The 14,305-nt window shown below is 41.9% G+C and overlaps 1 protein-coding gene across 1 annotated transcript in view; it reads left to right on the top strand.

Annotated features, from left to right (window-relative positions):
- Positions 1 to 14,305, top strand: part of LOC146190534 (adenylate cyclase type 8-like) — a 322,358-nt gene that overhangs the window by 290,174 nt on the left and 17,879 nt on the right. The window contains exons 9-16 of the mRNA XM_084600933.1: positions 183 to 341; positions 4,002 to 4,152; positions 7,853 to 8,038; positions 8,375 to 8,698; positions 10,598 to 10,701; positions 10,811 to 11,012; positions 12,223 to 12,306; positions 14,002 to 14,168. Of these exons, the coding sequence (XP_084457059.1) occupies positions 183 to 341; positions 4,002 to 4,152; positions 7,853 to 8,038; positions 8,375 to 8,698; positions 10,598 to 10,701; positions 10,811 to 11,012; positions 12,223 to 12,306; positions 14,002 to 14,168 (1,377 nt within the window). The remainder of the gene's footprint in view (positions 1 to 182; positions 342 to 4,001; positions 4,153 to 7,852; positions 8,039 to 8,374; positions 8,699 to 10,597; positions 10,702 to 10,810; positions 11,013 to 12,222; positions 12,307 to 14,001; positions 14,169 to 14,305) is intronic.

Below are 14,305 nucleotides of genomic sequence, written 5' to 3'. Positions count from 1 at the left end.
ACGACTATGATATCGAAATCGTAACAGTGTTTATGTTTTTATTCAGGCACACAGAACATGAAAAGTGTTTGGTTTTGATTTTTTTTTGTGGGTTATTTCGTATCTTTCGCTTTGGGATGTTCAGCCACCTGTGCTGTGCAGTGGCTTGGTAGTGGGTGGGTACACGCTGACGTCTTTTGCAGATTCGTCCGCCAGACAACATGCGTGGACCTCAACATGAGGATTGGAATCCATACGGGCTCCGTACTGTGCGGTGTGTTGGGACTTCACAAGTGGCAGTTTGACGTCTGGTCTAATGACGTTACCTTGGCCAATCACATGGAGTCAGGAGGAATAGCAGGGTACGTTTACACACTGGATAAGTCCAAATCAAGTTCAAATATTTTTCATCTACTTCCAAGAAGTACAGCACCATGTGGATATTCAGCAATAACAAATATGAGCGGCCTAGAAGTTTGATAATTATATTGTATGGCACATGACCAGAGCTTGCTGCAGAAAATGGAATCGAAACACTGACATTCTCATATTTCAGTAAACGCCGTGATGTACACTGATACGTGCTGTCAGAAAAGGGCAAGGTCTCACTGACGGGTGAACTCGTAATACAACCTGAAGTATCAATCAGCAGTGCTCTATTTTTTTTTATGAAATCTCGGCATGCGCTTATACCAGTAAATGTTTTTTTTTTTTTTTTTATGCTCCCAACAAGGAACAACACCAGAAGCGCGTGGCCAGTGAGTGCCAGTATTTCCCAATGCTTTCAATATGCCCGAAAATTGGTTCGGTAAACGAGTGTTCTGCAGAAATGAGATGTTTTGCCTTTGGTGCACCTTGGATTATTTTGGTTAAAACAGGCGAATTCTTAAGCCCGCATGTAGCTTGCAACATTTTTTATTAAACCTCCCCCACTCAAGCGTAAGCGAAATCAGACTTCTCACTCTGCACTGTCGTAACCTTAAGTTACGTACCTTCTTACAATTATTTATCTTGGAACTAATACCCGTTTGGAGGATATATGCTACTCTTCTGCTCAAACCCAAGTGTCGGAACGTAATTCTGCAGCTGCCAGTATAAAGGGCTACTGGTGGATATACACAGACTTTATTGCGCACAGACTTTTACACAGACTTTATTGCGCAGAACAGTAAAGCAGTTTAAAAAAAGGACACAGCCTAAACTGGCCCCATTAAATCATTTTTTGGATATTTAAGTGCTGGATTCATGTGCTCTGAGTTAAATTTTCTGGTGTTGTCACAACCATATTTTCGTGTTTGGCTTAATGAAAATTTCCGCGTCCTTTTGCCGTACCTTCAAGAGAAAAACTGAATACCTTGGCTGCATTACGATCGCCTATTGAACGCTCAGCTACTAGCGTACATATCACAGGGCTGCAGTGATCCCACCAGTGCGTCGCTATTATTGATGTGACAACGAAGCACAAAACCATATTACCATAAGATCACTTGATCACCTCGCGGGAAATGTAAATTGGTCATTTTAATGTTCGCCTACTTGTAGACAGATTGCGCCATTTTTCTGGCATGAGATGGCTTGAATTATCTAATTACCTGGGATTACCTGGGTAATTGGCATGACTTCGATGTCAAGTTTGGTCATCCGCGGTAATGACGTGTCTGCCTTCTGAACAGATGCCTTGGTCATTTTATCACAAGAAGTATAAACTTAGTCCCTATATCTGCATGTATAGGTTGAGCCCCATAAACTGCCTAACATTTTAGTATCGGCTTCAGCGTTAAGAAAGGAAGGTTTCGGCAATGGTATGCATGCTAAACGTTGAAAATAGCTGTTTTTCTATTGCAACCGATATCAAACACACAAGTAAGCCCTGTGAATTCTGGTCGTCAAAGCTGTGTGGATCAGGCGGATCTCTAATTTAAAAACTCTCTTTCTCCGAGGTGCTTAGAGAACCGAATAGGGTTTGTTTGTTTCAAAATTTATTTAAAACACTTTTATTTCAAAGTTTTGAAACTTACAAATTTTTCAAAGCATCGATCAATCTTCGAACACTAAATAGGCTTTTTTTTTTTTTGCACGAAGCCAAGAGTGAGAGTGCCTTCAAAACAACATTAAAGATACAATTATCCCAACACAACACACACAAAGATACAATTATATCAATTATATTATACCAAGGATGTAATAACTTTTATATAGTGGAGCACCAGTCACTTACTTAAGGGCGGATGCAAGGCTATAGTGACAACTTTTGAATCGGTAAACCAATTTCGATAACATTTTTAGGGATGGCAAAACTCTTATTAGAATATATACGCTAAGTTTCATTACCTTAGCACATATAGTGAAAACATAGTAGATGTCATAATGATTTATAATGGCAGTTTAGGAAAACGATCATTCCAAACACATTGAAAATGTACTAACCGTCTATGCATAGGTAACCTCTATGGAGTTAGTTGGGATCTTTATGACGATTATGTAAAAATCTGGGCATTTCATAAACGAGTTTTATTTTCTCTGTTGTCATTATATGTCCCACATTTGATACTTTTTTTTAGAAAAATAATTAGGAACCCGAGAAGTAGTTTATCTTGTTCCTACAAAGGTTTAGTCCAGGAACCATCTTGAAAGCAGTCTTTGGCGAAAGAGTTGGGAAATAGTAGTTGTGCTCTAGCAGAAAGTGCAAACTTAGAAAAATGAGTTCAAAGATTTCAGAACGTAGTATTCAAATTTAGGGCATAAATTAATAAATAAAATTCCCCTGGTGCATACGTTGGGCCGTTCTTTTCAAGAGCACACATTTATGTGGCGATGGCTTTAAGTTGCATCTCTTTTTTGTTTTTGTTTTCAGCTTTGCAGCTTTGCAGCGCCCTTGTCTGAGCTTATGAAATGCTTTCTTTGGTTGCTTGCGTAGCGTGCTTCTTCGTCCAGGCTCCATATTCTATATCCAGCTTATCGAGCGCTTTGGTTATCAAAGCTCCTAGTGGTACAAAAATAGCGTTCAAAGGGTACACGCTGCGTTTTAGACAATCCAAGCATCTATTTCGGTTTACCAGCAAACCCGCTTTTGCCACAGCTCAACATATCTCTTTTATTTCGGTTTTCTTCTTATCTGTCTGCTGTTTTCGATAGCATGTTCTTTTTGTCTATAGATTTTACGAAAAACAGGAATTCTAACTTGGGGATACCCTCCGCGTTCACTTCCTTGCCCGCTATGTGGCTGCGTCTTGAAATCGGCATTCATAGGCGCTTTCAGTGGCGAGTGCATCCCATCTCATCAATTGGCAACTAATCTTCATAAGGTTTTTTATTATATGCACAATTTAAAGCAAAAATAATTTCAAAACATGTTTTTTTTTTTAGTGAAAATTGTAATTTTAGCCTTGCGTCTCCCTTTAAACTCGATTGTGTGCTAGAACAGTATTAGGTCACTGAAATCACATATCGCTCACGTTGATAAAGAATGCATACGAGCATGCGTCCTATCGACTGCCGACATAAATTGAAGCGCGATTTCAAAAAAAGTAATGATTGAGGGTTTCTTGTGTACAGCTGCTAGGAAGTGCAACACTTTACAACTAAACAATGATGTTATTAACATGCAGCACCAATGTGCATTAACAGAACGTGAGTCTCTCCAAATTGATCAACTAACATAGTTATAATCTCAAGCTAATCTTCTTGTATTTCTGTTTTATTCTACTTTTATAATTTTATAATCAACAATTTCTTCTAAAACTGTAGGAGAACAGACACGAATATAAGCCTTGAAAAGAAAAGTACGAAACATCTAGTCAATGCGCCAGCTAATTTTACCGAAGAGACAGAAAGTTGGTAGTTTATAATTGTGGTCTGTATGTAAAATAATTTCAGATGTAAGCAATATTAATGGCACGCGTCATGTAGTTCACGAGGAAAGTCAAATGAGGTTGCCAAAGTAACTTCTGAACCTGGTTTTGTGCGGAATATAGGACGCTGTAAACGCGGAAGCAATTGTACCTGTGATCGCACTTTTCTAGGCGAGTCCACGTTTCTCAAGCCACTCTGAATGCCCTTGGGGACTCGTACGCTGTGGAGCCTGGCCACGGAGACACCCGAGACGCGTATTTAAGGCAGCACAACGTGCAAACCTTCCTAATCAAGCGCACGGAGCCTTCCACGTACAAAAAGGCAAGGATTGATTTGGAATGCAATCTCTGAAAATCTCTACTGGAGCTTCTCAGTTTTTGAAACTATCGCTCGAAACTCTCCCGCAGGTATCTCGGTACTGCGTGCCACACTACGTTATATGTGGCACTGTAACTGTTGTGCTAGGAAATTGCAGTGTTTTCATAATGTATTATAGCAAAGAACTAAGAAGCGAGCTACCGCTGAATTTCGCTCCGAATTGAGTCAATCCCAGCCCTGTGAGCAAATGTGTCAAGCCCGCGCTACTGACGTTGCGCTTTGTAAGACGCTCGTGGTATCATGCCTACCGACTTTTTCAGTCGCTGTGTTCAGCTTTCGCTCGTGTGGGACCGTACATTTCTTGCGCCGAAACGACAAAATCAGATGGTATTGTGAATCTCTATTAAACCTCTGCACAATTTTTCAGGCTCTACATGGCACAAACGTCTATAAAAGATGTCATTCTAGCATTGACATTTATTCACTTGCTACGTGTAATGCATTTTTAGATGAGAAAACTTTCCTTTGGTTAGCAGTTTTTCGTGCGTTCTCCAAATGTGTTAATAACCCAGGCGCATGTCTAATACTACTGCTTTAGCGCAGGCTTTGCATCGTATTTTCTTGCACTTGTCTGCTTGTGTCCCTGCCTAATTTGTAACTATTTCCTGTTTGTGAAGATACTAGCCGGGACAGCTAATATTATGCGGTCATGCATAAAAAGTCCGATAATATAAATGCTGAGGCGTTTAAAGCCGAGGAACTATTAATTTTAACAGATGCTTTAAATGAACAAGCAAATTACCAAATAAAAATACATTTCTTTTCAAAAACTTCCACCTTACCCGGTTTTGCTACAGTGCCATACGAGTAAAATTTGTCCAGTGTCGTAAAGACGAAACGGCAAATTTCGTTTCCAAAGCTTAAGCAGGTTTCTTAAGCGCAGCATTCTTTGCAAGCAGCGCAAAGGAGGCACGCCGTTATTGTGTTCAACAACCCTTATCTCAGTAGCGAAGCGTCCTGTAAAATTGGTTGGCAGCAATTAGGAGAAGGTGGAATATATGCTTGATACATAGTCACACACTCAATATAATTCCCTCTTAAGGGTAGGAGCACTTTGTTAACACAGAATGCAATTTTTTGTATAGTTCCGCCAATGATGACGCCAATGGAGGATTTTCTAGTTGTATTAATGAGCAGGGGCAAACTCATCACTTGTTTCGCTCACTGAATGCACACTGCGGATATACCAGCCACTGGTATGTAAAAGACAACAGATGTTATTTATTATCATGGTTGCAGAATTATTGCCTTTCCTGAACAAGGTGTGTACTGAAGTCTAATAACTAAATACTGATAACGTGTCGCATACACCATTAAAAAGGATAATAGATTTCCTCTTCTTTCATCTTATAATATGGAGACTATACTGGCGATAGCAATCACAAAAATTAAAAAAAAAAACAAACGGTCCGCACGTAGCAGCAGTGCATAACTGTCCAGAGTTTCGACTGTCAACTGTACGGCAGATAAAAGTGCGGTTATCATTGGTTCCAGCCAGTCAGAGGTGTGCGGTGGGCTTGATGAATTCGATCCCCGGTTTTTTGATGCCAGTTTGCAAGACGTTTTAACTGTGACACAAAGCACAAGCTTCCTTGGAAATTGTTCATACAATGTTTTTCAGCTCTTTTCGCACCACCACGCTAATGTTCTTGGCTGTTGCATGCGCATTCAGGACAATTATTCCAAAACTCCCCAATAACAAAGCACTCATGCATGATTATGTACAGTTACATGGGCATTAGTAGTCGCGCTTCAATTGCTCTTCCTCTAAAATAAATTTCCTTACCTTACCTCGCAATCCTTTTGTTAGGAACATCAACATAAAGGCGCCTTCTTCAGGAAAACGAACAATTCACGCCTATAGCGAAACTAATCCCTACTTAAAAAGCGACCGCTTTTGTTCACCCAATACGGTCCATAACCAATCCAAAGCCAACAACATCCGTCGCCTGATTTGCATCGGCTGCCCTTTTATATCCAGGTGCCTCAGAAAGCATGAACGCCATCTCACTTTATTTATAGAGCTTTAACACTTCCGTTATCTAATGTAGTAGTTGCTAAAAAATAGTGCGCCTCTATAGGCACAATGAGTGGCTTGACGTCTTAAGAGCAATGAACATGCAAGTTTTAATTCCTGCCCCTGAAGATCCAAATTAAGTTACCAGCAAGTTTTCATGCACTACATTTAGGGTGGACAGTAACCCCGCGTGGTGAGCAAGTCGATATTTTTTAAAAGACGAAAGATTAATAATGACACTTCGCTCGTCATAATGAATACTTAAATTCTAGAAGCACTCATCTTCAATGACGATTTTAGGTGACCGATCCTGGTGCTCGAACAGTGTCCTTTCTGCTTCCTTCGAACAGTGTCCTTCTTTCCCGGTACCAATGCCAGTGCTGCTTTTGGGAATGACAAAAGTGCACTCGGTCAACATTATATACAGTTTTTCTTATACTTTCTTGGTTTCGCCGCCGTACTTGAAATTGTGAATGGTTTCGATGCTACCAGCACTTCTGGGAGAACAATGCGCCTGCGCTTAACCTCGTCGGGAAAGCGGGTGCAGTCAGTCATGAAAGAGCGTGCCGCTCGATGCGAGCTTACACTTTATGCTGTTAACACGTGAAGTCGTTTTACTCCCATACCCTATCTGAAAGACGTGTTTAAAATAATGAGGTGCCACACACGTGCAAGCATTAGAAGACCGGTTAGGCCTTTGCCCAATTCACTTGTATCTCTGAGATCATTGTGAAAGCGGATTTACTTATTTAAGTGCTGTTACGAGGCGTCGTGCCTAAACGACACACCCGGAGCCGAGTGCTGTTTCCTAAGTAGAGATTTGTTCTTTCGTCACTGTTATCAGCTTTTTTTGCTGTGCTTCTGCTTGGAGATAATTTGAACTCCTCTTTCGAACTGCAGTATTTTTCGGCCGGTAGCTTTAGTGTGCTTATTACTTAAGTTTAAACTCTCTCACAGACGTTAAGCAAGTCAGGGTTTCTTCCACATAGAGTTCCTTTCTATGACTACTCAAAAGGACCCGAGATTACTCTTACAGCTCAATGAGTATCAATATCTTACGAACGTTGTGTTTAAAGCACTTTTTCGGTCAGAGTGGCGTTTTCTGCTAGCTCTCCGGTGGTGCTACGGAAACATAAAGAAAAATAGTTGCCACAACTTTTAAAAACATCATAACAGTTTTAGTTTTTCCTTTATGACAGGTCTGATAATAGAGCGCGTCGTTTTCGAGCACCTGCGATTGTGTTCAATTATTCGTTGGTCCATTCTTTTTTTCTCGGAGCCACCCGAACCAGCCAAATTTATCCCGAATTGGATTCTTTTGAGCTCGTCAGGTACCGACCAAAATTTATGGATGGTTCTCTTCTCTCTCGCACCACCAGGAGGTCAGTGTCGCGGAAAGAGGCTGGCTAAAACAAGCAAAATCTCTGCAATATATCGATCGCGCCAACTTTTATAAGAAAGGCTGTATTAGTGAGGAGCATTAAAGTGCACGCTTCGGAACACTAAAGAAGCCAGTTCACCTGCACATTGCTACCTGATAGCTACAAACGTTATCTAAGGCCTAAGGACACAGCATAATTCAAAGCAACTGTGGCAGAGGACACTACGTTGCTTTCACTTGCACAGGGGTACAAGCGGCGCAAGCGACGGAGCAACCCCGAGGATAGGCAGAGTACCGTCAGCCTCCCTATGATCAACGGCGCCAACGGTGCAGGCGGGGACCATCGCTCCAGTGCCAGCACCAACAGTACAGTAGGGGTGACGGATGAAGATGCAGCTCCTGATTGGACTCCCGAAATACCCTTTAAGAATGTAAGCCACTGTTGCGCTGTTTTCGGTTTCTTCTATAAACACTCGGCTGCAATGTTTTCTTTCAGAGAAGCAGGGCCAAACAGATAGCTATTTAGCCTTTGTCGTCGTGTGTCCGTAAAAGTTAAGACAAGTGCAACAAAAGTTGAGGGTTCCTAGGAAGACCTTTCTCGTTAACAAAACGGTGCACTTTGTTAAGACTGCTGTTGTACAGGAGTGGAAAGGGTGTTGCAGAAAAACATTCTACAAAAATGTTGAAGAATATGTATGAAGCATCTGTACAAGTCGTTCCCTTACAGTGTCAGTGGGATGCCCTTTATGTTCTATCTCCCACTGTAGCTGGAGTCGCTGGTCGCCTTTGCCGACGATGAGACCTTGGAAGATGGTGAAGCATCTCTACCGCCAGGTGCCGATCCCCCTTCATGCGACTCGGGCCGCCGCCCTTCGAGGCAGGACTCGCGCGGCTCCTCAGTGCGCAGAAGCCAGAAGTGGCGCGACAATTCCGGCCAGCAGCCGCAGGCAGTTACGCTGGCGCCGTCGGTGAACGAGGATGTGGACGAAATCATTGACCACGAGATCGAGGTCGAAGGCAACAAGAAGATGTGCAGGGAAAACGTGAACCTCTTCACACTCTCTTTCAAGTGCCACCTCACAGAAAATCAGGTTTGCTTTTTCCTGTATTGAGGTCTTACTTTATTATCAAAGTAATTTGCAGGTCAGGTTGGTTCAGTTACAGAACTTGGTCTTTTATGTATACCAATACCAGCCAGCGAGTTTCTTTCGAAAACGTTAGAGTGATAAGTTTATAGAATTGGGGTTATAGGAAAAACTTTCAATGGGTGTCAAATTTCAATAACCAACGTTGGTACGTCGTGAAGGAATAGGAAGAGATCTTACGTTTTCCTTCAAAGTATGGAAAACACAGCATTCAGACTAGGGCTTCTTCACTAGGAAGTGGTGGAAACAGGCTCATGCAAGTGCAAGGTTGCACCAGCTTGAGTGCGATGCATACGTCTTATTTGAAAGTTGGCTAATTCTTTCTTGACCTAATTCTGAAACTGCATTTTCGAAGGAGGATAATAAATACACAATATAAAGAAACGCGTAGTCAAGGTTTAGCCGAAACTAACCTGGTCGCCGAGAATTGCATTAAACGTGAAAACACAGGTACCAGCCATAAACAAAAAAAAAAGCGACTTGTAATAAGGAAATATTTGCTAATTGAAATTCTCTCAAGCGTAGCCCTCCGGCCTCGAATCGATGCTATAAATTTTCCCTTGTTGCTCGTGGTTTTCCTTTCTTGCTTTATGCGTATCCTGCATAGCGGTACTGTAGCCGCAAGACTGCGCTTGGGTTAATGCTACTGACAAATTACTCCCATTGTACCAAGTTACATTTCTTGGGACATCACCATCAACGAAACTGACAAAAAGTTTTTCGTCTTTATATTTTGTCGGAAAGGCACTGCCTGTTTTATTATGAAGCAATCTGCTATACTGTGCAACGCAATCTGCAATTTGGTCCTTAGAAATTTTAGGAAAATACTAAAAAAAACACTCCGTGCGGCTCCTCTGGCAGCGATAAGGCTGACGCGGGTGCCTTTATCTGCACTCTCGTTATGGTTTTGTTGCCAATATTTTATTTATTTTTATTGCAAGTATTGCTAGCGCTGGATGACGCTAGTTGTAGTTCTGGGCGATTATTTTTCCACTGAAGGTCAAGCGGTCTACTTATACGAGCTTTGTTCTGTGCACGTCGTTAAGAGCACACATCAGGGAAAAGGCAATATCATACATTTCTTTACACGCCGATAAAATTACACTGTCCGAAGTTCAGTGCATGACATTCTAAAATATAGGAGTAGCATTTTCGGTGGTCGAGTGGAGAAAGTAGGCATATTTTTCACTTCTAGCCAATACAGCCTATTGTTTCGACCTTAATGGCTGCTGCCTTTGTAAGAACGAGGTCTAAGATTTCGGTCAGTATGCCTTCTTCTGCCTTAAGTCAAGATAAGGCATGCTTACCGCACTCTCGAATTTCGCAAACATTATGCATGAAGTGATACTTTGCGAAATTATTTTGGTGAATCTGTACCGGAATACAGCCGATCAACAACAGCGCAAGTGAGCTGTGTTAGTAAAGATGCGTTTCCGTGCTCTAAATCCTTGCAGTAGTGCCTTCAGGCGCTGCGGGGCAGTCTTCAAGAATAAAAAGAGGAAAAAGCCACGAAATGGCTGAATCAACCTATGCCGATATTGCAGATTTTCATACCGAGATTTCCCCTCATATTTTGCCCGGTGAGCCAGAAAGATATCTGTGCGGACGTAACCTTGTGCTGCAAGGTACTTGAGGCCTGGAATGCCAAATATGTGAGGTGAAAAAGTGTTCGATGCGAAGAAAATACACTGCCTTTTAAATAGCATGTTACAATAGTCTAAACGATCACTATTAAATTCAGGATAATGTGAATCGTGCTCATTTCGCAGTTAAGGGCATACTTGCAGCCTTCGTTTAACGCAGCTGACTGTACATTGAAAATTATCTTTTTTACTTTTCTTTCAGTTTCAGCAGCATCAAGTTCACGACACGGTGTTTCGCTCGAACATGACTTGTGCCTTCATCACGTGGATATTCATAATCATTTGTCAAGCAGTTATGTTGCCAAAGTGAGTTCCCCTGCGATGTTTAAGGCATTTGAAACGGTGAAAATCACAGTATAGATGTATATTGCCTTTAGCTGGAGGGGCGTGTGCAATGCTTTTGCTTCTCTTTCAGGTCGTTATTTATGACGGTATCGTACTCTGTGGTGTCCAGCCTTCTGGCCATTATTCTCCTTGCCGCTGTGGGGAGCGAGTGCCGATGGTCTCCGGCCAGTCTTGTCAAAGCTTCCAAACTTTTGGAAGAACAGTGCTTCTGGAGGAACATAGTTATTTGTTCAACCATTCTCCTGATGTATATTGCTTCCACGGGCACTATGGTAAGAAGTATACGCTTTCTTATTTCTATGAGTATTCCTCCCCATCTAACGAAGTTCCAGACCACGATTTTTTCCCTGCTTTTATATATATATATACATACTATGGATCTCAAGTTCGCAGCTCCAGCTGCGAACTTGAGTGCCACTTTTGACATGACAATTGAATCCCCCGGAACGCCCTTATCCCATGTCATACACGCTACTTCTAGGTGATACATGTACCTTCGTACGAGTTCGTTAAAGCGGGCGATATGTCTATGTCGAGTCGTCTTTCAGCTATTGTAGGAGATTACGTGTGCATGCTAATATGTATGCGCGACCTGACACTAATGTAAAAGGTTAGGAGAGGCTCAACACCGTTACGACAACGACCTGTGCTGAGAAGTGTTCGGTTGGGTTGTGGTTTAGGTCTAGTGTCTAGTCAAGCTGACGTCAGCTCATCATTAGCCATTGGTATGTCACAGGCTAAGCAATACTGGGTTGAGATTGAATTACCAACTTGAGTCCACGTGGTTGTGACACGGTGAAACACTTTAACCATTGAGAGAGACGGCGCACGCTATTTCTGTTTTCGGCCTGCGTGATCCTAGCGTACTTCTGAACACGATAAAACCGAAGTGCTAGCCTCCGTAATCAGCATTGTAAATAAACACTTTATTTCAGTCATTATTTTCTTGATCACGACAGCATGACAGCAGCTTGCTGAGTACATACATACAAAACCCACAATTTTGCGACGCATAAGTTAAAGCGTTGTTGGATGTGATTGCTTATCATCTGTACAAGCCTTGAGAGGCCGGAGGGATCCAGCTAGTAACTGCTGCGAAGAAGCATGTGCATCGTATTCGTTTTTTGTGCATATAAGCATTTACATTGGGGCGATACAAATCTCCTTTTTATTGGTGGCTCTTGATGCGCATTGAATTCACTAAACCCTGAGTTGCAAAAGACATTTTTCAATCTCGTGGGTAGTGCGCAAGACTGGCGGAAAGTATGGCTAAAGTTTAAGTTTGCGAACGTGACTGAGATATTCTGTATATGCTGCAATATAATGCTGTGGTAAATTGATTCCGGAGTATTACCTTGGAAGATATTTCATGAGATGCTCTGTCATGTTAAGTCATTTGTTTACTTCTTTTTAAGCTCCAAGATTTTAAACTGAGTCTGGCATAAAGCGCTCAGCAGTGTTTTCAAAATCTTCGTTTTTCAGTTTGTATGTGACCGCCAGTCGAGCAACTCTACTCTTCAGTGCCGGCAGGAGCCTTCAGAGAGTACACTATGCTGCTACCCTCAGGTACAGGGAACTATTCACTATCGCTAAGGGGGGGGGGGGGGGGGGGGTCAAGACGGTTCTTAATGCGAGTGTTTCTTGCTTCATGAGTGGCATCACCAGAGCGTGTCGGTAGAGTTAGTCGGCAGAATGTGTGGAGGGAGTTTGTTAGCATGGCCTGTCTGCACGAACTGTTTGTAATCCATCGCATAAGTATTAATAAGGTAAATACTCTAACAATACTTAACCTGGTATCCAATATAATCGAGTATGGATAGCTTATAGAGACTTCCAAATTAGAATGAGCAAGCCCCAAAATTTGATCGCCTGGACACCCAAACTTTGCCCTCGTCAGAATTAGTCCAAAATTGATGTCGAACCTATTTGAGTATGATCATTTCAGTGGAGACCTCTAAAATGTTACAGACCACCCTCAAATTTGGCCCTTAGATCCCCAGAATTCGACCTCGTCTGAGTTTGAACAAAACCTATGTCTAACCTAACTCGCGTATGACCAAGACAATGGGGACCTCCAAACCAAGACTGGAATCCGTCTTCACCTCCATGGATCTCCATGGAGGTGGAGTTCCATGGAAGACTGGAACTTCACCTCCATGGATCTGCAAAAGTTCACCTTGTCCCAATTTACCCAAAAATTTAAGTATAACCAACTCAGTGGTGACTTGCAAAAATTGATGAACCACTCTCGAAATTTGGCTTCGTCCGAACTTGATCAAATTGGTGTCTAACCTAATTTGTGTATGATCAACTCAATGATGACTTTAAAATTTCGATGGGTCAGCCTTAAAATGTGGTCACTTGAGACAAGAAATTTAATTTCTACCAAATTTCACAGATACGATCGGCAACTAAGCAACGGTGTTAAGTCGGAAAAGCTCATAAATCATAACGAATCTAGGCAAGGAACTCACAATGTTTTTTGCATTTGTGCGCGTAAAGAGACTTAGTGCACCCTTGTATTTTTTTTAAATGTGATTTCTTGCTGGGTCAGAGCGGAGAAGAAACGAAATCGATGCGTGATGTTTATGCGCTTGAGGCCGCAATAATTCTAGGTACAAAATGAGATACCGAGTTGTCAAACGCGCTCCCATCGCCCGAAAAAAACGTAATTCAACGAAGCCAAATGAGGCTGCAGAACAAAGTAGCACAGCAATGTTATTTATATGATTAATAAAGGAGTACATCAACTTACGTATGACTTTTGTGCGATTCGAAATGACATAAATTGTCGCTAAATTTGGAAGCAGTGAACGAAACCACGTTTCGGTGCATTTTAGCTGGATTTGAAGAGGGTTTGTAAGAAGAACACGTAAGGAAATAAAATTTTCCCCTTAAACTGATGAGCTCCGTTCAGATACTTTACTAAGCAAAATATTTGATCCTGTAGTGATGCGCGCAAGCAAGGTGCTAAAAAAGAAATGTAAAGCTATTCATCAGTCTAAATTGTGCACACATAATAAATTGTAATTATCACGAAACCGGCAAAATTTTTAATGCACCGCATGTGTTGAATCAAAAAGATGTCAACAGGACTTGGGCATGAACAATAGAGATCAGTATGCGCTGCAATGCACGAGTTCTTGGGGAAGACCTATCGTGGTGCCGGTCATACAGAGCACGACAGTATACACAGATGTTGCATGGAGAATTCACTACCGTTGCATTTGGCCCAAATCACCTTTTCTTTTTCCATTTCAGTATTATGTGTTTTCGTGGATGCTATATATGGTTGCCTGCTCTGCCTTCATCAAACTCAACTACCTGATCAAGGTTGCCATGTTAACTGTCATGGCTCTCACAGACATCCTGCTTGTAAAAGTGTTCTTCCCCGATGTCTTCAGAAGGTCGCACAAAGGCTACGATGTGTAAGTGGTTCTTTGCCTCGTCTTTTAGTGCTGGATCACTGATATACCTGAGTTTTGTATAATACCGCTACAAAGGTACTTGAGCATCAAATATGCACTTGTCGTACTTGCTAGCAAAGAGCAGAAAGTGCCTGGAT

Source organism: Amblyomma maculatum, chromosome 4 (assembly GCF_055883805.1).
Source record: "Amblyomma maculatum isolate TAMU_Amacu chromosome 4, ASM5588380v1, whole genome shotgun sequence".
Taxonomy (NCBI): Eukaryota; Metazoa; Arthropoda; class Arachnida; order Ixodida; family Ixodidae; genus Amblyomma; species Amblyomma maculatum.
This window is presented reverse-complemented; position numbering and strand designations above follow the sequence as displayed.